We start from the raw sequence: 24912 nt of genomic DNA on the forward strand, positions 1-24912 counted from the left end.
ACTGTACTTCGCGCTGTGAGATTTCATGAGTCTGCAGTTGCGCTAAGACCAGACAATCTGTTTAACCCCTTTCTGACCTCAGATGGGATAGTATGTCTGAGGTCAGAAGCCCCGCTTTGATGCGGGCTCCAGCGGTGAGCCCGCATCAAAGCCGGGACATGTTAGCTGTTTTGAACAGCTGACATGTGCCCGTAATAGGCGCGGGCAGAATCGCGATCTGCCCGCGCCTATTAACTAGTTAAATGCTGCTGTCAAACGCAGACAGCGGCATTTAACTACCGCATCTGGCCGGACGGCCGGAAATGACGGCATCGCCGACCCCCATCACATGATCGGAGGTCGGCGATGCTTCTCCATTGTAACCATAGAGGTCCTTGAGACCTCTATGGTTACTGATCGCCGGTAGCTGTGAGCGCCACCCTGTGGTCAGCGCTCACAGCATACCTGATTTTCTGCTACATAGCAGAGAACATCAGATCGCTCCTATGTAGCAGAGGCGATCGTGCTGTGCCTGCTTCTAGCCTCCCATAGAGGCTATTGAAGCATGGCAAAAGTTAAAAAAAAATGTGAAAAAAATAAAAAAAAAATATAAAAGTTTAAATCACCCCCCTTTCGCCCCAATCAAAATAAATCAATAAAAAAAAAAAATCAAATCTACACATATTTGGTATTGTCGCGTTCAGAATCGCCCGATCTATCAATTAAAAAAAGCATTAACCTGATCACTAAACAGCGTAGCGAGAAAAAAATTTGAAACGCCAGAATTACGTTTTTTTGGTCGTTGCGACATTGCATTAAAATGCAATAACGGGCGATCAAAAGAACGTATCTGCACCAAACTGCTAATCATTAAAAACGTTATCTCGGCACGCAAAAAATAAGCCCTCAACCGACCCCAGATCATGAAAAATGGAGACGCTACGAATATCGGAAAGTGGCGCAATTTTTTTTTTTTTGTTTAGCAAAGTTTGGGATTTTTTTTTTCACTACTTAGGTAAAAAAATAACCTAGTCATGTTCGATGTCTATGAACTCGTACTGACCTGGAGAATCATGATGGCAGGTCAGTTTTAGCATTTAGTGAACCTAGCAAAAAAGCCAAACAAAAAACAAGTGTGGGATTGCACTTTTTTGCAATTTCACCGCACTTGGAATTTTTTTCCCGTTTTCTAGTACACGACATGCTAAAACCAATGATTTCGTTCAAAAGTACAACTCGTCCCGCAAAAAATAAGCCCTCGCATGGCCAAATTGACGGAAAAATAAAAAAGTTATGGCTCTGGGAAGGAGGGGAGTGAAAAACGAACACGGAAAAACAAAAAATCCCAAGGTCATGAAGGGGTTAAACCCTATACAAAAGACCATTAAAGAGGCTTTACCATCTTACAGTGTATAATGATGGAATGTGGCTAGGTTATGATATCACTTTATAATTGGAGGAGTCCAACCTATAGGACCCTGACGTATGGAGCATGAAGGGGACCCAGTGATAGTGCCCCTTCTACGTTTTCCAGACATGCATCATTCCCTGCCACACTGCTGTAGAACAAACTGCAAATGGCCCCATTCACTTGAATAGACATTGCGCCCATGTGTGAGAGAGTAACAGTAACAGAGACACAGAGCTACATTCTCCGAATCGGTGAGGGTCCCAGAAATCATCACTGATCATAAAATGATGTTCCATCACCTCATATGATCGGGAAAATCCATTTTACATATTAGAAAATTGTATTTTGTGGAAGAGACTTGCAGAGATTGAGAAACATGTAATTAAATCTTCAAACGGCTCTATCAGAAGTAAATTACATGGTCTGCTTTCACATTGTAATTATTTAGCAGCAGCTATTACACACAGGAAAACAAATACGAGTACATACATCCTCTTCTAATGGCACAGCCAGAGATTGTATCTTCTGGAAGCCAAACACATAAGAATGATAGCAAATTACTGCAAGATAATAAGGTATACATTTCAGCTGTTCCAATAACTTGACAATTACTGTACTTATCCATATTCATACAATTCTATCATTAGGTGCACAACATTCCTTGCTTTGAAGGTGCAAAGATTCATTGCCATTGATTAGAATAAAGCCCAACCTTATAACTTCCCTATAATGTAAAACAATGCAAAGACAATGAAATAGAGAGTGTGTGTGAATACATACATACATACATACATACATACACACACAAGAATTATTAGGCTATGTGCACACGTTGCGGTTTTTACTGCGGAACCGCTGCGATTTTGCCGCTGCGGGTCCACAGCAGTTTCCATTGCGTTTACAGTAACCTGTAAACCCTATGGAAACCGCAAACCGCTGTGCACATGCTGCGGGAAAAACCGCGCAGAAACGCAGCGGTTTATAACCCGCAGCATGTCACTTCTTTGTGCAGAATCGCAGCGATTCTGCACCCATAGAAATGCATTGATCCGCTTACTTCCCGTATGGGGCTGTGCACACCATGCGGGAAGTAATGCGGATAATGTGCGGGTTATACCCGGGGTGGAGGAGAGGAGACTCTCCTCCAGGCCCCGGGAACCATATTTGTGGTAAAAAAAAGAATTAAAATAAAAAATGATGTTATACTCACCTCTGAAGTCTCAGCGCTGCACACTGCCGTCCGGTCTCAGGTTTGCTATGCGACTAGGACCTGCGGTGACGTCGCGGTCACATGACCGTGACGTCACGAAGGTCCTTCTCGCACAGCATCTTTGGAACCGGACCGCCGCCTGCAGCGCCGAGGAGATCGGGACATCAGAGGGTGAGTATATCATCATTTTTTTTATTTTTAACATTACTATTGATGCTGCATATTGCTGCATATGCAGCATCAATAGTAGGGGTAAATCCCGCAGCGGAACCCGCAGGACAAACCGCGATAAATCTGCAGGGATAACCGCAGCGGGTTTGCCCTGCAGATTTATCAAATCCGCTGCGGGAGAACCAGCAGGGACAGGACGCAACGTGTGAACATGGCCTTAATTGATAAAATTAAACTGATTAGTGATGAGAGAACAATAGCAAAAAACTCGGCACTCAGACTCAGATAAAGTGATTTAACCCCTTCGCGACATGCGCCGTACTAGTACTGCGCTGCCGGCACTGCATTAGTGCCAGCAGCAGTACTAGTACGGCGCACCGATCACCGCGGTCTCGCGCTGAGCGCCGCGGTGATTGGGTGCGGGTGTCAGCTGTATACGACAGCTGACACCCCGCAGCAATGCCCACGATCGGCGCTATCGCCGATCGCGGGCATTTAACCCCTCTGATGCCGCTGTCAGTAGTGGCAGCGGCATAGAGGGGGATCGCGCAGGGACGGGGGCTCCCTGTGCTCTCCCACCGGAGCAACGCAATGAGATCGCGTTGCTCCGGTGACCTGGAAGGAGTCCCCGGATCCAAGATGGCCGCCGGACTCCTTCCGGGTCATGCAATGACCTGGCTAGCCGGCGCCTGCTGAGAGCAGGCGCTGGAAGCCAGCTAAGCTGCCTGTCAGATCGTTGATCTGACAGTGTGCTATGCAGTGTCAGATCAACGATCTGATCTAATACAGATATGTCCCACCCTGGGACAATGTTAGAAAGTAAAAAAAAAAAAAAATAGAATGTGTAAAAAAAAAAAAAAAAAAAATCCCCAAATAAAAAAAAAAAAAACATTTCCCAATAAATCCATTTATTTATGTAAAAAAAAAAAAAAAACACAATAAAGGTACACATATTTGGTATCGCCGCGTCCGTAACGACCCGCTCTATAAAACTATCCCACTAGTTAACCCCTTCAGTGAACGCAAAAAAATAAAATAAAAACAAGGCAAAAAACAACGCTTTATTATCATACAGGCGAACAAAAAGTGGAATAACACGCGATCAAAACGAGGGATATAAATAACCATGGTACCGCTGAAAACGTCATCTTGTCCCGCAAAAAAAAAGCCGCCATACAGCATCATCAGCAGAAAAATAAAAAAGTTATAGCTCTCAGAATAATGCGATGCAAAAACAATTATTTTTTTATATAAAATAGTTTTTATTGTGTAAAAGCGCCAAAACATAAAAAAAATTACATAAATGAGGTATTGCTGTAATCGTACTGACCCGAAGAATAAAACTGCTTTATCCATTTTACCACACGTGGAACGGTATAAACGCCCCCCCCAAAAGAAATTCAGGAATTGCTGGTTTTTGTTCATTCCGCCTCCCAAAAATCGGAATAAAAAGCGATCAAAAAATGTCATCTGCCCGAAAATGTTACCAATAAAAACGTCAACTCGTCCCGCAAAAAACAAGACCTCATATGACTCTGTGGGCCAAAATATGGATAAATTATAGCTCTCAAAATGTGGTGATGCAAAAACTATTTTTTGCAATAAAAAGCGTCTTTTAGTGTGTGACAGCTGCCAATCATAAAAATCCGCCAAAAAAACGCTATAAAAGTAAATCAAACCCCCCTTCATCACCCCCTTAGTTAGGGAAAAATAATAAAATGTAAAAAAAATGTATTTATTTCCATTTTCCCATTAGTGCTAGGGTTAGGGTTTCAGTTATAATTGGGGGTTTCCACTGTTTGGAGAGCCCCTGATGTGCCTAAACGCGCCATGGCGTCCGATCTCAATTCCAGCCAATTCTGCTTTGAAAAAGTAAAACAGTGCTCCTTCCCTTCCGAGTTCTCCTGTGTGCCCAAACAGTGGTTCCCCCCAACATATGGGGTATCAGCGTTCTCAGGACAAGTTGGACAACAACTTTTGGGGTCCAATTTGTCCTGTTACCCTTGGGAAAATAAAAACATAGGGGATAAAATATCATTTTCGTGGAAAAAAAAATATATTTTTTATTTTCACGGCTCTGCGTTATAAACTGTAGTGAAACACTTGTTGGTTCAAAGCTCTCACAACACATCTAGATAAGTTCCTTTGGGGGTATAGTTTCCAATATGGGGTCACTTGAGGGGGGTTTCTACTGTTTAGGTACATCAGGGGCTCTGCAAATGCAACATGACGCCTGCAGACCAATCCATCTAAGTCTGCATTTCAAATGGCGCTCCTTCCCTTTCGAGCTCTGCCATGCACTTAAACAGTGGTTCCCCCCAACATATGGGGTATCAGCGTTCTCAGGACAAGTTGACAACAACTTTTGGGGTCCAATTTGTCCTGTTACCCTTGGGAAAAAAAAAATTGCGGGCTAAAACATCATTTTGTGGAAAGAAAAAATGATTTTTTAATTTTCACAATGCTACATTCTAAACTTTAGTGAAACAATTGGGGGTTAAAAGTGCTCACCACACATCTAGATAAGTTCCTTAGGGGGTCTTCTTTCCAAAATGGGGTCACGTGTGGGGGGTTTCCACTGTTAAGGCACGTCAGGGGCTCTCCAAATGCGACATGGCGTCCGATCTCAATTCCAGCCAATTTTGCATTGAAAAGTCAAATGGCACTCCTTCCCTTCCGAGCTCTGCCATGCGCTCAAACAGTGGTTTATCCCCATATATGAAGTATCGACGTACTCAGGACAAATTGCACAACAACTTTTGGGGTCCAATTTATCCTTTTACCCTTGGGAAAATAAAACATTTGGGGCAAAAAGATCATTTTTTGTGAAAATTAATAAAACATTTTTTTTTACGGCTCTACATTATAAACTTCTGTGAAGCACTTGGAGGTTCAAAGTGCTCACCACACATCTAGATTAGTTCCTTAGGGGGTCTACTTTCCAAAATGGTGTCACTTGTGGGGGTTTCCACTGTTTAGGCACATCAGGGGCTCTCCAATCGTGACATGGGCTCCGATCTCAATTCCAGCAAATCTTGCATTGAAAAGTCAAACGGCGCTCCTTCCCTTCCGAGCTCTGCCATGTGCCCAAACAGTGGTTTACCCCCACATATGGGGTATCGGCGTACTCAGGACAAATTGTACAACGACTTTTGTGGTCCAATTTCTCCTGTTACCCTTGGTAAAATGAAACAAATTGGACCTGAAGTAAAAATTTTGTGAAAAAAAAGTTAAATGTTCAATTTTTTTAAACATTCAAAAAATTCCTGTGAAGCACCTGAAGGGTTAATAAACTTTTTGAATGTGATTTTGAGTACCTTGAGGGGTGCAGTTTTTAGAATGGTGTCACTTTGGGGCATTTTCTGTCATATAGACCCCTCAAAGTCACTTCAAGTGTGAGGTGGTCCGTAAAAAAATGGTTTTGCAAATTTTGGTGCAAAAATGAGAAATCGCTGGTCAACTTTTAACCCTTATAACGTCCTAACAAAAAAAAATTATGTTTCCAAAATTGTGCTGATGTCTAGCAGACATGTGGGAAATGTTGTTTATTAACTATATTATGTGATATAACTCTCTAATTTAAGGGCATAAAAACTAAGAGTTTGAAAATTGCTAAATTTTCATAATTTCCGACAAATTTTTGTTTTTTTCACAAATAAATGCAAGTCATATCGAAGAAGTTTTACCACTATCATGAAGTACAATATGTCACGAGAAAACAGTGTCAGAATCACCAGGATCCGTTGAAGCGTTTCAGAGTTATGACCTCATAAAGTGACAGTGGTCAGAATTGTAAAAATTGGCCCTGTCACTTAGGTGAAAACAGGCTTTGGGGTGAAGGGGTTAATAATAATAATAATAATAATAATTTTATTTATATAGCGCCAACATATTCCGCAGCGCTTTACAAATTATAGAGGGGACTTGTACAGACAATAGACATTACAGCATAACAGAAATACAGTTCAAAACAGATACCAGGAGGAGTGAGGGCCCTGCTCGCAAGCTTACAAACTATGGGGAAAAGGGGAGACACGAGAGGTGGATGGTAACAATTGCTAATTAATGGTTAATGGTGTCCACGGTAAATAACAGAAGAAACGTTTCGGTCCTATAGCCGGACCTTCATCAGTCACAATATTTGATCGTGAATGGAAGCTAGTGGACCCGAAAGATTATGGGTTTTCATTAAGGTCATAGATATAGGTGGACACAGCCAGTGTCTCAGGGGGATAAGTCCGGCGGTATTGCCTTCTGTGGTATAGAGCCTGTGTCCTGGTCAATGAAGGCTATAGGACCGAAACGTTTCTTCTGTTATTTACCGTGGACACCATTAAATCACTTTATCTGATTAAGTTAAGTCTGAGTGCCGAGTTTTTTGCTATTATTCATGGTATTGGAACCTACTCTGCCACCTCTGTAACGGCTGTGCATGCATTTATTCTTATATAGTGATGAGAGAACGTCCTCGGATAATGTGTTATGTGAGCATACTCGGGTGCTTTCCAAGTTTCTTTGGAGTGCATGGATAATATGGTCGTGTCCCCGCAGCTGCATGATTCACGGTTGTTAGACAGTGGTAACTCATGTGGGGATTTCCTTACAGCAGCAAAACATGCAGGTATGGGGACTCAAACATTTTTCGAGCACTCCATATATAGTCGGAAAGCACCCGAGCATGCTCAGATAACACCTTGTGTGAGGACGTTTGCTCATCACTATTACCATTTCTATTTTTGAAAACATTCTTACTTTGTAGCATTTTTTCCCCACACCTGCATAAAACTTTTGCACAGTACTGTGTGCAGTGATATAAATTGTACATTTGTAACAATTCTAGAAATTTGTGCCACTAAAATTTGACTAAATTGTCCTGCACAAAGAATCTCTTGGTCATGTCCCCACAGTAGTCTCTGATGGCATGCAGATGAAAGGTACAGAATTGTACAACAGAAGTGTAAGTGTTTAAAGGCAGACATGCCTGGCGCGTCCTGTGCCGTGAATGTCTGACTAGCATGATGTCTATCCGCTATTTCATCCTTATCCGCTAGATTTCTAAAAACTTAACATGGACAAAATAGAATTCATTGTCTTTCCCCCATCTCACGCAACCCCCCCCCCCCCCCAACGAACCAATCCATTACAGTAAACGGCTGCCCACTCTCCCCAGTCCCACAAGCTCGCTGTCTCGGGGTAACCCTTGACGCTGATCTCTCCTTCAAACCGCATATCCAAGTCCTTTCCACTTCCTGCCGCCTTCAACTAAAAAATATTTCACGGATCCGTACATTCCTAAACCAAGAATCTGCAAAAACCCTAGTGCATGCCCTCATCATCTCCCGCCTCGACTACTGTAACCTCCTGCTCTGTGGCCTCCCCTCCAACACTCTCGCACCCCTCCAATCTATTCTAAACTCTGCTGCCCGACTAATCCACCTGTCCCCCCGCTATTCCCCGGCCTCTCCCCTCTGTCAATCCCTTCACTGGCTCCCCATTGCCCAGAGACTCCAGTACAAAACCCTAACCATGACATACAAAGCCATCCACAACCTGCCTTGCGCAGGCGTGTACTATGGAGGACAGAGAATGAACTTCAATCCAATATTGCAGCCAGCATGCAGCCAGCGGGTAAGGAAAGGGTGAATCAAACACCCAAAAACCCCGCCTCCATGGCTAAAGATTGTTCCCTCCAAATTCAGGTGACAGTGTCCCTTTAACTATGAAAGGTAAAAGAAAAAAAAATTATCTTCAAGAAGTTGTCTGATATCCAATAATATGCTGACATTTTTCGTATACTAGGAAGGTGAACTCTACTTTTCCTGTCCTATTATACAATGTCCTAAGTGCACCAAGATTGCAATTAAATCCTTGAGCAATCCCCCTTTGGGTGAATGAGAAGAATCCAAGGTTATGAAATGCCAGCATTAAAAAAAAAAAAAAAAAAAAAAATAGAACAAAACTGAAATCATTTCAACCCTCATAAAAATCGTGCACGTTGTTAACATTTGCCCATGATAAATTCTGATCACCTAAGCTGCGTCAACATTTTTATTTATAGATTAAAAAGGGGCCTTTTTCAGGTCACTTAAATTATCCAGGTTTTCCCTGCCATCTCTTATTGGAAAGCAGTGTGCAGTTTTACACACGCTCTACAACCGATGCGCTGTCTAATCCTCTAGTCGCTCACTATAGGCAAAAGTATTGGGACACCCACAGATTACATGTACACGAGCTTTTAACACTTTCCATTGTAAATCCATGGCCATTGATATGGAATCGGTCCCCCCTTTTTTTTTTTTTTTTTTTTGCAACAAAGGCAGCTTTCACTATTCTGGAAAGAAATTAGTCAAACTCTTGGAGTGCATTTACGGAAATATTTGCTGTCTGTAGGTTACTCCGCACAATCCTACTGACAGGTTCACTTTAAATGTGGATGATCGATTTATAAATGGAAACCAAAGTGGCCATGTCTAGAGGATTTCCCACAAAGAAAATAGTAGTAGTAATTATTGCTTGGTGAAATCAGAGCCTAATTTTTCAGCATTGTGTTATTATGGCAGAGAGTAAAACTAGTAGTTTTGCCACTGTATTTCTACCAGAAATAACATCTTGGCTTTGCAGTGAGAATTGCTATTGGTAGAGCTATAGTAAATGTATTTTTTTTATATTTGTGTAGTTAAAATTGTTTGAAGTCAAAAGTTTATTTCTGATTTATTAAATTTTGATAATATGTTTTCAACCTTTTGAGGAGACAAAGTTTTACAACTTCCCTCCTCACTCCTAAAGCATACTGGAAAGCTAATTTGCATCCTCCGCAGCTTTATTAGGGAAATTAGATTGCGAGCCCCGATGGAGACAGATGTTGGCGAGTCTCTGTATACACCTAAAGGTTTGTCCTAGCAGGCACTCCCATAGGGCAGCCCTGGGGACTTGGTCAGCCCGAGGCCAACACAATACAACTGTAAGGGCTGCCGATTACAATGGGGCAGAGGAAATAAATTACCGTTTGTCCACCCTCCATCGTTTTTGCAATTTGCTTTGGGCCAGGATCACACACAGCGAGATACGGCCGAGTCTCGCAGGTTAAAACCCAGCTCTGACACCGGGACTCCGGAGCGGAGCGTGCAGCCGCATAGCAATACATGGAGCCGCACGCTCCGCTCTGGAGTGCCGGCGCCTGAGCTTGGTTTTAACCTGCGAGACTCGGCCGTATCTCGCTGTAGTGTGATCGCGGCCTTGAACACAACACCTATCGTGTTAATCATTTGGAATTGAAGCTTGGCAGCAGCAGGAGGGGAAGCGGACATTCACAACAGAGGTCCTGAAAGGTTATCAGGAAAAACGATTTAAACCAGTTTCAGGAGAAGTTTAAAGGGGTACTTCTGACCTCCCAAAACTGATGACACTTCATAGTATATAGGGAGAGCAGTATAAACATGCCTGGTCCTCACCATACCACAGGTTGTGTTAGTGAGAGATCCACTGGCTTGTCCTATAGAGCTCACTTAATTGGAGCGTGGTCTTGTAATAGGATGCCAAAGTGCAGCGTCCCAAACCTCCTCTAGCATCAACATCAGCATAAAAACTGTGCGCCGAGAGTTTCATCCCATTGGATTCTATAGCCGAGCAGCAGTATACAAGCCATAGATCACCAGGCACAAAGTCATACGTTGAATAGCGATGCGTAAGCCCTGCAGGACACTGGAGCAGCAAAAAACAAGTTCTGATTTGTGACCAATCATGCCTTCCAACCTGCTAGTCTGATGGGCAATTCTGGGGTTAGCAAATGCAAAAAAAGTTGCCAACCTGCATTTTGCCAACAGTAGAGTTTGGTGGAGGAGGGATAATACTATGTGACTGTTTTTCAGGTGTCGGCTAAGGCTTCTTCCAATGAAGACAAATCTTAATGCTTCAGCATGACCAGACATGTTGGATAATTGCATGCTTCCAACTTTGTGGGAACAATTTAAGGAAGGCCCTTTCCTGTTCCCGGATGCCTGTGCCCCAGTGCACAAAGTCCATAAAGGTTATGTGAGTTTAGAGTGGAAGAACTTGACTGAGCACACAGAGACCAGACCTCAATCTCATCAAATGCTTTTGGGATGAAATAGAAAAAAGATGGCAAGCTAAACCGTGTCGCCCAATATCAGCATCTGACTTCACAAATACTCTTCTGAAGTCATAGATTTCCACACTTTACAAGCTTGTCGGAAGCCGTCCCAAAATAGTGGAAGCTGTTATAGGTCCAAAGGAAGGGACCAGGTTCCATGTTAACGCCTATGGATTCAGAATGGGACGTCATAAAAGCTCCTCTAGGTGTAATGCATAGTGTCCCATTACTTATTACCATATACTATAATAATAATTATTATACTATATATGTCTTTAGTATAACTATTTTTTCCTCTTCTCATGTAAAATAGCTACCGGAGGAATTAACAGAAATGCACAACAGTCTATGGGCGGCAGTGAGTTGTGTGTTGGGGCAGCCTGTCCTTTCCTTTAACGGAAACATCACAATGAATATAAAATGCTTTAAAATGAGAAAGAAACAACACAAGCTGCAGGAGGCAGTCACCACAGAATGTCAGGAATGGTAACTGTCTTTTTATTATTAATGTACAGTACTCAGATTTTCTCACAAAGATATAAAATGTTGTTTTCATCATGTGGCTTTCTTCCAAGTTCTCTTGGACATTTCTGCGTTCCACCAAAGTCTGGATTCTGTCACGCTTTCGAGAAAGCCACCACAGTAAACCTCAATTCATCGGGATCACGCTGCATAAACTTTCCACAGACTTCTATGGCATCCTGGTCGGAGGGAGAAGGGGGAAGAATTAATATCACAGACGCTTCATACAAACATGCAGCTAAAAGATTAACAGGAATGTTCCTTATAGACAAGGCCAAGACATCACGGATATTAGCTGGAGGCAGATTGTCTTCGTCCAGAGGACTGACTCTCCAGTCCATCACCATCTATTTCTTGTGAATGCCCGGCACACTGCTGGCAAGCCTCTGTCTGCTCTCACTGTGTAATCTGATGGCATATGGACAGAAGTCACTAAACACAAGAGCAGATTGCAGGAATCCAGCCACATTTGTGTTTGCCTGTAATTACTAATGGGACCTGTTATGTAACCACAACTTTGTAAAAAATTATTGACAAGTGAAAGCACTGGGATTAACTCTCAAGGCTCCATTAGCAGAATATAGGCAGGAAATACAGCAGCCTGCATTCTGAAAATAGACATCTTACGGTAGCTGTCAATAATTCTGTTAGGCCTCTTTCACACTTCCGTCTCTGGCAAACCATTGCAATCCGTCGTTTTGGGAAAAAAACGGATCCTGCAAATGTGCTTGCAGGATGCGTTTTATTCCCATAGACTTGTATTATTGACGGATTGACACACGTCTCATCCGTCGTGCGACGGATCCGTCGTGTTTTGGCGGACCGTCTTCACAAAAAATAAAGTTCAATGTTACGTTTTTTTGTGCGTCGCGTCTGCCATTTTCGACCGCGCATGCGCGGCCGAAACGCCGCCCCCTCCTCCCCGAACTGCAGAATGGGTAGCGGATGCGTTGAAAAACTGCATCCGCTGCCCACGTCGTGCAGTAATTTCACAACGTCCGTCGGTACGTCGGCCTGACGCATTGCGACGGACCCGTACCGACGGAAATGTGAAAGAGGCGTTACTAGTTTATTAGTGAAGTTGCTGAATGATTTACATCTGTTAGCCAGCATAAGTACATGTGGGGGTTGCCTGGTTGCTAGGGAATCCCCACATGTACTTCTGCTGGCTAACAGATGTAAATCATTCAGCTGAGGTGAGGAAAACAATCTCCGAGCACTAAAACAATACTTGAGATTTCTCGAGCATGCTCGGGTGTCCTCCGAGTAACGAGTATATTCGCTCATCACTACTCATCTATCAGCCTGTCTAAACAAGCCGCCAATCACGAGCACAGTCATTGGATGAAATGATGTATAAGGTTACTTAATATTTTTTCTCCACAGCACATAGTTGTGAAGAACCAAATGTGCTGCTGGAAACATGGTCTAGACTCATAGAATGATCACATGAACAATTATATTGTGTGCATGGCAGTGCAGTCAGCCTGTCTAAGGCTTCTTTCACATTTCCGTCGGGCCGACGTACCAACGGACGTTGTGAAATTACTGCACAACGTGGGCAGCGGATGCAGTTTTTCAACGCATCCGCTGCCCATTCTGCAGTCCAGGGAGGGGGCGAAGTTTCGTCCGCGCATGTGCGGTCGAAAATGGCGGACGTGACGCACAAAAAAAGTTACATTGAACATTTTTTTGTGCGTCGCGTCCGCCAAAACACGACGGATCCGTCGCACAACGGACGCGACATGTGCCCATCCGTCGCTAATACAAGTCTTTGGGCAAAAACGCATCCTGCAAGCACATTTGCAGGATTTGTTTTTTGCCCAAACCGACGGATTGCGATGGAGGACAAAAGACAGAAGTGTGAAAGAGGCCTAAACAAGCGATTAAACGGCCGCCTATCGGCTTCCATGTAGCCGGCTGACTGTCACGTAACGGCTGTGGACAACCAGTGCAGCTCTAGGGGGACATTTTATGGCATTTTCTGCGCGGTATTACAACATTGTACCTGGATGTAAAGAGCACAATGCTTATAAATTACAAGCAGGGAAAACACTTTTAATGTAATTTTATTTAACTAAAACAGTTTGGTGGCACTATTGTGCCAGCACAATTTATTACAATCTTATTTTATTTTTTCACTATATTGCTGCTGATACTCTCAGAATATGTCTTTATAGAGATCTGAGCCCTGTTTTGTTGTTTTTTTATAAAGATAAGATTTTAACATCCTTAGAGGTGCTTTCTGGGAAATATGTGTACACAGACACAGGAACACTTCCATATGTCAGGTTGCATCTGTTTCTGCAACGCAGTCCTATTCAATGCCACAACCCATGTTCGGGAGAGGAAAGAGTGTCAGTGTAGACTCCCATCTGTAGATGAGCTGGCACAAATATTAGTGCGCTCAGGGTACAGTTACAACGGTTTGTCTCCTTCATACAAGGAAGCAGCAACAAATATAAGGCTTGAAAGGGCTATAAAAGGTGGAATGATCTTTAGCTACGTGCATGGTTTCCCAATTGGAAATAACAGATATTCTGCATATTTCTTCCACAGAGATTAACAGAAGCACCATGAAGCTCAAGGCTAAAGGTGGCATCATTTAAAAGAACTTACTCTCCTGGAAAACATTCCAGTTCGAAAAATACACAGATCCCATCTTCTTAGAGTGTGAAGAAGTATTACTTATTGTTATAGTTTTTCTGTATATCCCATGTGGGTCATCTGCATGCTGACAGCACCAGTGACTTAAAGAAACAACATCATATCTCCAGGGACGAAGAGGCAGCTGCTAACTAAGCCAGGGGCTGATGACAGAACAGGAAACAAGAAAATGAAGGAGCAGAAGGTTCCTTTCTCCAAACACCAAGATGAGATACCCCCAACTTATAGTATTAAATGACAGCAATTGTAATATTGTTAATGCTGCTCATCTTAAAAATATATAGTGCTGATATAACCAAGGTAAAATCAGCTGTGTGCAGAGTGGGAATCTGATAAAAAGGTCATCAGCAATAATCTGCCTTCTGAAAGTTCGAATAAGGCTATTTGCACACGTCAGGATTTTCTGCAGATTTTTCCTGAAGAAAAACAGACTTTTTCTGCAGGAAATCCGCATGCGTTTGTGTGTTTTTTTTTGCGTGTTTTTCCCAGGAGCTTCCCAATGCATTAAATAGCGGGAAAAATGTGAAAAATCCGCAGAATTAATGAACATGCTGCGTTTTTAACCGCAATGCGATGCAATCGGAAAAAACGCATCATGTGCATAAAAAATTGCAAAAGTCATTCTAAAATGATGGGATGCTTATGTATGCTGTTTTTTTGCGGTTTTATAGCGTTTTTATAGCGAAAAAAACGCAAAAAATCAGCAACGTGTGCACACAGCCTAAGATATACAGTATGTAATATAGGGGGCAGGTCAGTGAGGGATCAATCACCTGTCATAAGCCATACAGATGAATATGTAAGCAGAGCACCACATGAAGACCCCCACAGCCCCACCGCAAGAGCAGATCATTAACTGAAAACTACAAATCAAGATTAAACAACAACCACAAGACGGATTTTATCAACCAAGGTATCATTGTAATCAGTAGAACAGCGCCGACCTGACACTGTCTGTAGGTTACTGAGCACAATCCTGATGACAGATTCACTTAAAGATCTCCAGGAAAATAAACTTTTTTGAATACACATTTTTATTAAAAAAATGAACATAGATTTTTTCACTTTTTTTGTCTTCCCTTTTGCATTACATCAAATTGCATACTTACTTCTAACAATGTGTCCTCGCTAGTCTTCCCATGGTTTACTGGAAAAGGCTTTCTTCCATCTGCGAGATTAAAAACAATGGTCAAAACATTATTAACTTCCCTGAAGCCAATTTTCATCTTGATTTTGTTTAAAGGGTCCCGACAGTTTGACACCCACTGATCCAGACAACCAATCCTCTGAATTGTCACTAAATCTGCTCAATAAGAGGCATCAGCAGTACAACCGTTAATGAGACAGGCTGGAGCAGCTGGGTCAGGAGATTAAGAGGGGGATGACTCATGCAGAGAAAAGAGACATGTTTCTACACAGAGCAGAGAAAATAATTAATTGGGTAGAAGGACAAAATGAGCAATTGCACGTACCCAGAACCATATAATATTACTACTGCAATATATTAAGAGGATACAAATTTTAATGGAAATATTTAAATTGGGAAGCAAAAACTTGGTAACAGATAACCTTTAAAAATCATGTGCATTTAATAAGACTCCACACATGAATACATATAATATAATATATATACACACACACATAATTACCAAGTTCATAGAGATGACCTTGTAGATGAACGAAAGCAACAAAATGTAAATCTACTTTGTCATCTATGTTGGGTGCCTACAGGAGAAGAACAGACAGTTACCATACAACATACAGTTCACAAGTACCTATACATTTGTTGTCCTGCCAAGTCCTGTGATATAGGTCAGGGGTGTCGAACTGCATTCCTCGAGGGCTGCAAACAGGTCATGTTTTCAGGATTTCCTTGTACTGCACAGGTGATAATTTAATCACCTACTCAGATAATGAGTTGGTGATTAAATTATCACCTGTGCAGTACAAGGAAATCCTGAAAACATGACCTGTTTGCAGCCCTCGAGGAATGCAGTTTGACACCCCTGATATAGGTGCCAGCACTGTGGATTATAAGTTCACCCAAACTTGACATTAAAGGGAACCTGTCACCCCCTAGGCATTTGTAACTAAAAGAGCCACCTTGTGCTGCACTAATGCTGCATCTGGACAAGGTGGCTCTTTTAGTTATGCTCCTTGCACACGCCGAAATAAACACTTCTAAAATGTGCCCCCTCATACCGTGAAGCCGTCCGGGAGGTGGGACTTTCCTTCCTAATCAGACGCAGCAGTCATTCCTCCCCCCTTGGCGCCAGGTGCTGCCTCCTCAGCGTTGTTTGAATCTGTCCCGGAGCCTGCGCTTTTATGTTATCCCTTGGGCACGTGCAGTTAGCGCTGCCCATTTTCTGACATTTCATGACAGGCTGACTGTGCCTGTGCGGCCGCGCTCCCCGAGATCACGACCTGCAGTGTCTTCTGATTTATTCACATTGCGGAGCTGTGATTCATGGACATGCGCAGTGCATATCTTCACCTCATATTCATCTCCTTCCGCCTTCTTCAGACTGTGCATGCGATTAGGGATCAGCTGACGCCGCACAGTCTGAAGAAGGCGGGGGGAGATAAGTGAGAGGCGAAGATATGCACTGCACATGCCCATGAATCCCAGCCCCGCAATGTGAATAAATCAGAAGACACTGCGGGCCGTGATCTCGGGCAGCGCGGCCGCACAGGCACAGTCAGCCTGACATCAAATGATGTCAGAAGACGGGCAGCGCTAACTGCGCATGCCCAAGGGATAACATGACAGCGCAGGCTCCGGGACAGATTCAAACAACGCTGAGGAGGTGGCCCCTGGCGCCAAGGGGGTATGAATGACGGCTGTGCTGCATCTGATTAAGAAGGAAAGTCCCGCCTCTCGGACGGTTTCACGGTATGAGGGGGCACATTTTATAAGTGTTTATTTCGGCGTGTGCAAGGAGCATAACTAAAAGAGCCACCTTGTCCAAATGCAGCATTAGTGCAGCACAAGGTGGCTCTTTTAGTTACAAACGCCTGAGGGGGAAGGGGGACACAGGTTCCCTTTAAGAACATGCTCCACGTCAAATGTATGGCTGATCAGGAGGTAAGCCCTGGTCCCATCACTCAATGGTCAGGTGGCAGTATATGAATTCCCCCCCCCATGTAAATTAATAAGAGTCATGAAATCCTCTGGGTTCTGTCATTCAGACGTTTGATATTTACTACATGACTTAATGACGTCAACTGTCAATTTGTGGAAAAAAACAACATTAAAAGGGTTTCCACAATGAGAAAAACATGGCTGCACACCACAACCAAAGCTACACCAATTGATTGCAACTCGGCTACTTTAACCCTGCTGTTCTGTTCGGTCTGGGGAGACCTATTTTGAACTTTGGTATTTTTTGGGGTGTTCAAGATGTGGTTCTGAAACTTGTGGTTGATTGACTTAAATGAGGATGGGTCGGTCGGCCACGGGTTTCAGAGCCGCATCTTGAATATTTTAAAGAATATTGAAGTTCAAAGTCGGTCATTTTTGACCAACAGAACAGCAGGGTTAATGTCAGTAGAGCTTGTCTGCAATACCACCCAGAACCCATGGAGGAGTGTAGCGCTATATCGGAAAGAGTAACCATGACTTCCCAATTCTGTTTTTAGTCAGTGGGTACAGGTTCATTGAAAATGGCTCTTACATAGTAATTATATAGTAAGGCAATGCAAAGAATAGTATTACCCACATAAATGTGTAACAAATCGATTCAGGGTGCCCAAATATGACCATATCCGGCCTGAGACAATCCTAGATTCAGTGAGACAGTCCCTGATTCCTGGCACGGTCCCAGAATGTCACAATGATAGGAGCGGCCATCACAGTTTAGACGGGAACCTCTGAAGCCCACTGTGACCATAGAGACTACCAAGGAAAGCTGTAAGAACAATGTGGGACCATGGACACAAATGTGCTGCATTAAGGGACACTGGTGTGTTACTGTTATAATGTGATTTTAGGAACGTTTGGTTGGTATGAGATCATTTGTATGTTTAAGTAATATGGACAGTGGAATGGCTACATCCAGGTGACTGTAGGAGATACTACTGGACTAAATCAGTGTATGGGCACCGCACAGCGTATCATGTATATCGCAATCCAAAGAAACCCAAATATAGGACCGTGAAGGTGCCCTGTCCAAATATGCAGTTAGGTCACGTAAGAAAGGGTAAGATGCCAGAATAACCAGTTGTACCTGAAACTGTAAAGTCCGATCACAATGGTTTTTCTGAACACAATGATGTGACAAGCTGTAATAGTGACACCTGCCGGATAATGGCCTAACAAGCAAAGTGCTTTACAGCTATTAGGCTATGTTCACACGTGGCGTTTTTGCAGCATTTTTTTTGGCAGCTCAATATACTGCGTATAAAACGCAGAAAACAGATGTGGTTTTTTTTGCTGCCTTTTAAGGCAGATTACATGTGTGATTTGTTTACAGAATATTAATAAAGCTAGTTCACTAAAAACATTATGCTGCGTGTTTCAGCGTGTTTGTACCTTCTCATTATTTTCAATGGGTAAAAAAAAAAAAAAAGAATTTTCAAAAACGCTGCAGTGCTCAAAGATATTTAGGAAAAAAAAGCTGAGTGTGCATGAGATTTCTGAAATCTCATTGGCACTGTAGAAGACTGCTTCTGGTCTACCCGGAACAAAACAAAAAACGCACAAAATAAATAAAAATCGCCACGTGTGAACATACCCTTAACCTTAAAGAAAAACATACCGTACATTCTTTCTGGAAAAAGGTAAATCAAAATGGTAAAATGACACTGACATCTAAAAGGGGTTTTCCCAAACACAAAAAAATAATTAAATACATAAATAAAAAAAACAACCTGGATATCCATGTTAAGAGTTCCTAATACACATTTTCATTTTTAGATCCCTTTCTGTACTCTGTTTTGCTTGGACTATAGCATGAAGTAAGGCGCTGGATACTTGCGTGACAGCTCAAGTATGCTGTGAAGTTTCTTCATTTTCGCACCCAGAAAACCCATTTACTATAATTATCTACACTGTCTTATTAATGAAAATTAATATTCATGAGAATTTGCATCAATTCATATAAAGAACATGCCTATAACTGTGAACATTTGGTTTTCTTTTTAATGTGAAGCAACCGAACAGGACAAAATAACTGAAAATTTCAGTGTGCATAACTATTCACCTCACCTCGGAGTCAGTATTTTTAGAGCTTCCTTTTGCGGCAATTACAGTTGCAAGTTGCTTTACGGTAAATAAGTCTCTGAGCTTTCCACTGTGATATTTGCCCATTCCTCAAGGCAAAACTACTCCAGCTCCTTCAAGATAGATGGTTTCATCTGGTGAACAGCAATCTTCAGGCTTGACCACAGATTCAAATGGATTAGTGTCTGGGCTTTGATTAGGCCACTCCAAAACATTTACACGTTTCCCCTTCAACCACTGGAGTGTTGCTATAGAATTATGCTGTGGGTCATTGTCTTGTTGGAAGGTGAACCTCCGTCCCAGTCTCAAATCACTGACAAACAAGTTTTGCTCACTAATATTCCTGTGTTTTGCACTATCCATACTCTTCTTGACTCGGACCATTTTCACTGTCCCCCCGGATGGAAAACATCCCAACAGCACGATGCCACCACCATGTTTCACTGTGGGGATTGTGACCTTGGGGTGATGAGCTGTGCTGATTAGCACCAGGCATAGGGTTTATTTTGGTATCCAAAAAGTGAAATGTTGGTCTCATATGACCATAGAACCTTCCTGCATACATTTAGGGGGAGTCTCCCACATGTCTTTTGGCAAACTGAAAATGAGCCTGAATATGTGTGCAAGTAAAGACTTTTCTGACAATTCTTCCATAAAGGCCACCTCTATCGAGTGTACGGCTTATGGTCGTATGGACAGATACACCAGTCTCTGCTTGGCAACTCTGCAGCTTTCTGTGAGAGTTTTGGTGGGCGGCCCTCTCTTGTTTGGTTTGTTGGTGTTCTTTCCATTTTAGGATAGTGGATTTGATGGTGCTCTGGGGGATCGATTTTTTTTTTTTTTTTTTTAAATAACCCAACTATTTTTTGTAGTTCTTAACAACTTTGTCCCTGACTTATTTGGAGACCTCCTTGGTCTTCATGGTGTTTGGTTAATGGTACCTCTTAATTAATGGTGATGCAGCCTCTGTAGCCTTTCAGAAAAGGTGTGTATATACTGACAGTCCATGTGACACCGATTGCACACAGGTGGACTAACTTTAACCAAGTATGTGACTTATGAACGTAATTTCTTGCACGACAAATTTTTAGGGGCTTCATCGCAAAAGGTGAATACATACAGGTCCTTCTCAAAAAATTAGCATATAGTGTTAAATTTCATTATTTACCATAATGTAATGATTACAATTAAACTTTCATATATTATAGATTCATTATCCACCAACTGAAATTTGTCAGGTCTTTTATTGTTTTAATACTGATGATTTTGGCATACAACTCCTGATAACCCAAAAAACCTGTCTCAATAAATTAGCATATTTCACCCATCCAATCAAATAAAAGTGTTTTTTAATAACAAACAAAAAAACCATCAAATAATAATGTTCAGTTATGCACTCAATACTTGGTCGGGAATCCTTTGGCAGAAATGACTGCTTCAATGCGGCGTGGCATGGAGGCAATCAGCCTGTGACACTGCTGAGATGTTATGGAGGCCCAGGATGCTTCAATAGCGGCCTTAAGCTCATCCAGAGTGTTGGGTCTTGCGTCTCTCAACTTTCTCTTCACAATATCCCACAGATTCTCTATGGGGTTCAGGTCAGGAGAGTTGGCAGGCCAATTGAGCACAGTAATACCATGGTCAGTAAACCATTTACCAGTGGTTTTGGCACTGTGAGCAGGTGCCAGGTCGTGCTGAAAAATGAAATCTTCATCTCCATAAAGCATTTCAGCCGATGGAAGCATGAAGTGCTCCAAAATCTCCTGATAGCTAGCTGCATTGACCCTGCCCTTGATGAAACACAGTGGACCAACACCAGCAGCTGACATGGCACCCCACACCATCACTGACTGTGGGTACTTGACACTGGACTTCAGGCATTTTGGCATTTCCTTCTCCCCAGTCTTCCTCCAGACTCTGGCACCTTGATTTCCGAATGACATGCAAAATTTGCTTTCATCAGAAAAAAGTACTTGGGACCACTTAGCAACAGTCCAGTGCTGCTTCTCTGTAGCCCAGGTCAGGCGCCTCTGCCGCTGTTTATGGTTCAAAAGTGGCTTTACCTGGGGAATGCGGCACCTGTAGCCCATTTCCTGCACACGCCTGTGCACGGTGGCTCTGGATGTTTCCACACCAGACTCAGTCCACTGCTTCCTCAGGTTCCCCAAGGTCTGGAATCGGTCCTTCTCCACAATCTTCCTCAGGGTCCGGTCTCCTCTTCTCGTTGTACAGCGTTTTCTGCCACATTGTTTCCTTCCAACAGACTTACCATTGAGGTGCCTTGATACAGCACTCTGGGAACAGCCTATTTGTTGAGAAATTTCTTTCTGGGTCTTACCCTCTTGCTTGAGGGTGTCAATGATGGCCTTCTTGACATCTGTCAGGTCGCTAGTCTTACCCATGATGGGGGTTTTGAGTAATGAACCAGGCAGGGAGTTTATAAAAGCCTCAGGTATCTTTTGCATGTGTTTAGAGTTAATTAGTTGATTCAGAAGATTAGGGTAATAGGTCGTTTAGAGAACCTTTTCTTGATATGCTAATTTATTGAGACAGGTTTTTTGGGTTATCAGGAGTTGTATGCCAAAATCATCAGTATTAAAAGAATAAAAGACCTGACAAATTTCAGTTGGTGGATAATGAATCTATAATATATGAAAGTTTAATTGTAATCATTACATTATGGTAAATAATGAAATTTAACACTATATGCTAATTTTTATAGAAGGACCTGTATACACCTGCAAATTCTTAGTTATTTGATCCCATAAATTTAATTTAAGCCTATATTTTTTGGCACTTCACCAACTCAGTCTAGTTAGTTCAGATGAATGACAAATCAGATTACAAAAACTTTTAAAAACACAGGTTGTAAAGTAACGAAATAGGTAGAAAGCCAAGGGTGTGAATACTTTCACAAGACACTGTAGATGCAGTTGCTGCCTTGTTCTGATAAGTGCGGGTCCCAGAAATGGAGAAAACCTAAATTGCTGGCAAACTTCAGCTGCACAGCAAGTCCTTAAGGGTATGTGCACACGTTGCGGATTCTCTGCGGATCCGCAGCTTTTTTGGCAGTGCAGAAACGCTGCAGATCCGCAATTGATTTACAGTACAAGGTAAATCAATGAGAAAAAAAATGCTGTGCACACTTTGCGGAAAATCCGCTGCGGATTAAAAGAAGTAGCACGTCACTTTTTTGTGAATCTGCAGCGTTTTTGTACCCATTCCATTATAGAAAACCGCAGAGGTAAAAAACGCAGCCAATCCGCAGCAAAAACGCACAAAAAAACGCAACAAATCCGCAGGTGCGTTTTCTGCCAGGAGAGGCAGAATCCGCACTAGAAATTCCTAAGCCTGATTCGCAAAGTGTGCACATAGGCTAAAGGATAGGGAATAACTTCCAAAATCGCTGGAGGTCCAACCACTGGGATCCCCTTTGTTACTCAGAACCAGGGATCTAAAGAACCTATTATGAATTGAATGTTGGTTGATCATATGCACTGCAGCTCTAATCCTTCTTAATTAAATCTGATGAATACTAGAGGAGCGCAGCACTCTGCTTGTCTTCAACAATGGTCAACCAACACAAGGGATCTCAGCAGCTGGGAAATTATCCCCTTTCCATTATTAAATATTTCAATAATAGGACAGTGAACCCACAAAAACATTCTATAATAATAAATCACATCTACTATATAATTGTCTAAGGGTCACTTCCGTCTTTCTGTCCTTCTGTCTGTCACGGATATTCATTGGTCGTGGCCTCTGTCTGTCATGGAATCCAAGTCCCTGATTGGTCTCGCCAGCTGCCTATCATGGCTGCCGTGACCAATCAGCGACGGCCACAGTCCGATTAGTCCCTCCCTACTCCCCTGCAGTCAGCGCCCGCTCCATACTCCCCACAGTCACCGCTCACACAGGGTTAATGCCAGTGGTAACGGACCGCGTTATGCCGCGGGTAACTCACTCCGTTACCGCCGCTAATAACCCTGTGTGACCAAGTTTTTACTATTGATGCTGCCTATGCATCGTCAATAGTAAAAACATCTAATGCTAAAAATAATAAAAACAAATAAAAAATCATTATATACTCACCTTTCGCGACACTCCGGTCACCATGCAAGCGGAAGTTCCGGTGCCAAGGATGGTATGGGAGAAGGACCTGCCATGACGTCACGGTCATGTGACCGAACTACAAGGGGCCCTTGGAAGGCGAGTATATGTTTATTTTTTATATTTTAACCTGTGACATACGTGGCTGGGCAATATACTGCGTGGCTGGGCAATATACTACGTGCCTGCGCAATATACTGCGTGCCTGGGCAATATACTGCGTGCCTGGGCAATATACTATGTGGGCTGCGCAATATACTACGTGGGCTGCGCAATATACTACGTGGAGATGCATATTCTAGAATACCCGATGCTTTAGAATCGGGCCACCATCTAGTAGTTAATTTTTTATTTATATAGCGCCAACATATTGCGCAGCGCTTTACAGTTTGCATACATTCGCTGTTCCCGATGGGGCTCACAATCTAAATTCATCAGTAGGTCTTTGGAATGTAGGAGAAAGCCAGAGAACCCGGAGGAAACCCACACAAACACAGGGAGAACATACAAACTCCTTGCAGATGTTGTCCTTGGTGGGCTTTGAAGCCAGGACTCCAGCGCTGCAAGGCTGCAGTGCTAACCACTGAGCCACCGTGCTAGATACATCTTTATACAGACCAGATTATTTCAATGGATACGGAATGTCTGAAGGGTTTGCAATCATGTTACCCATATATGAAATAGTCTTTATGCAAAGACAAAATATTTAGGCATGGATTAAGATCTTTGTTGATCGAAACGCGTTGCTCTATCTTGTTGTCTTATTTGTTTGCATCCCTTATGTGCAAGGATTATATGCTTACCAAGAGGTTTTAATGGATTGATTAAAGAAGTTAATTATTTTAAGGAGATGGAACGTGGATTTTCTTATACTTCTCATGAAATAGTATTATCTAGAAAAAAGTCTCAACATTTAGGTCTACATTGATCTTGAAATGAATTTGGCCAAGTTTGTATATACACACACAATAGGGTTGTTTCCAAGCACCACGGTACATGACGGCACATGGAAATATCTTACAATCAGTCTGATATAACGGCCAGTGCATTCATGGTGGGAGTTAGCGGATGGCTAATGTCTCAGGAGTAAGGTTATAAATGACAGAAGTTGGAATTTTAGGTCAGTGACACACAGTCTTGTACAGAATCCTCCTACTACATTTAAATGATACTATCCTGCAATTCCATTTAACTATTGAAACACATGGTTTACTTTGGGGGGGGGGAGGGGGAGAGGGGAGATTTGTGTTCAATATTAGGTACAGCAACTGCAAAACATCACAAGAGGGATTTACCTATACTGGCAGTATGGCGGCCGTGCCCCTGGTATTGAGTGTGTGTGCCTCTGTTTCAAGCCATAGTGCTCTTTAGAAGGTTTTGTCATCAATATTACATAAGTAGAAGTCCCACACCCTGGACCCCACCGATCAGTCGTTACCAGTTCTGGCAATGGCCAGATGTAAACAGAGTATGGAACGGAGTTGATCATTTGAAGAGGAACTGATCCTCAA

The 24912-nt window shown here is 42.6% G+C and overlaps 1 protein-coding gene across 2 annotated transcripts in view; it reads right to left on the minus strand.

Moving 5' to 3' along the window:
- Positions 1–11333: 11333 nt before the first annotated feature.
- Positions 11334–24912, minus strand: part of UCHL3 (ubiquitin C-terminal hydrolase L3) — a 116121-nt gene continuing 102542 nt past the window's right edge. For both annotated transcript variants that reach the window (XM_069758126.1, XM_069758125.1), the window contains 3 exons: positions 15720–15795; positions 15180–15238; positions 11334–11582 (listed from right to left, as the gene is read on the minus strand). In XM_069758126.1, coding sequence (XP_069614227.1) covers positions 11499–11582; positions 15180–15238; positions 15720–15795 — 219 coding nt within the window. In that variant the 3' untranslated portion in view covers positions 11334–11498. The remainder of the gene's footprint in view (positions 11583–15179; positions 15239–15719; positions 15796–24912) is intronic.

The sequence above is a fragment of the Ranitomeya imitator genome, chromosome 3 (assembly GCF_032444005.1).
Source record: "Ranitomeya imitator isolate aRanImi1 chromosome 3, aRanImi1.pri, whole genome shotgun sequence".
NCBI lineage: Eukaryota > Metazoa > Chordata > Amphibia > Anura > Dendrobatidae > Ranitomeya > Ranitomeya imitator.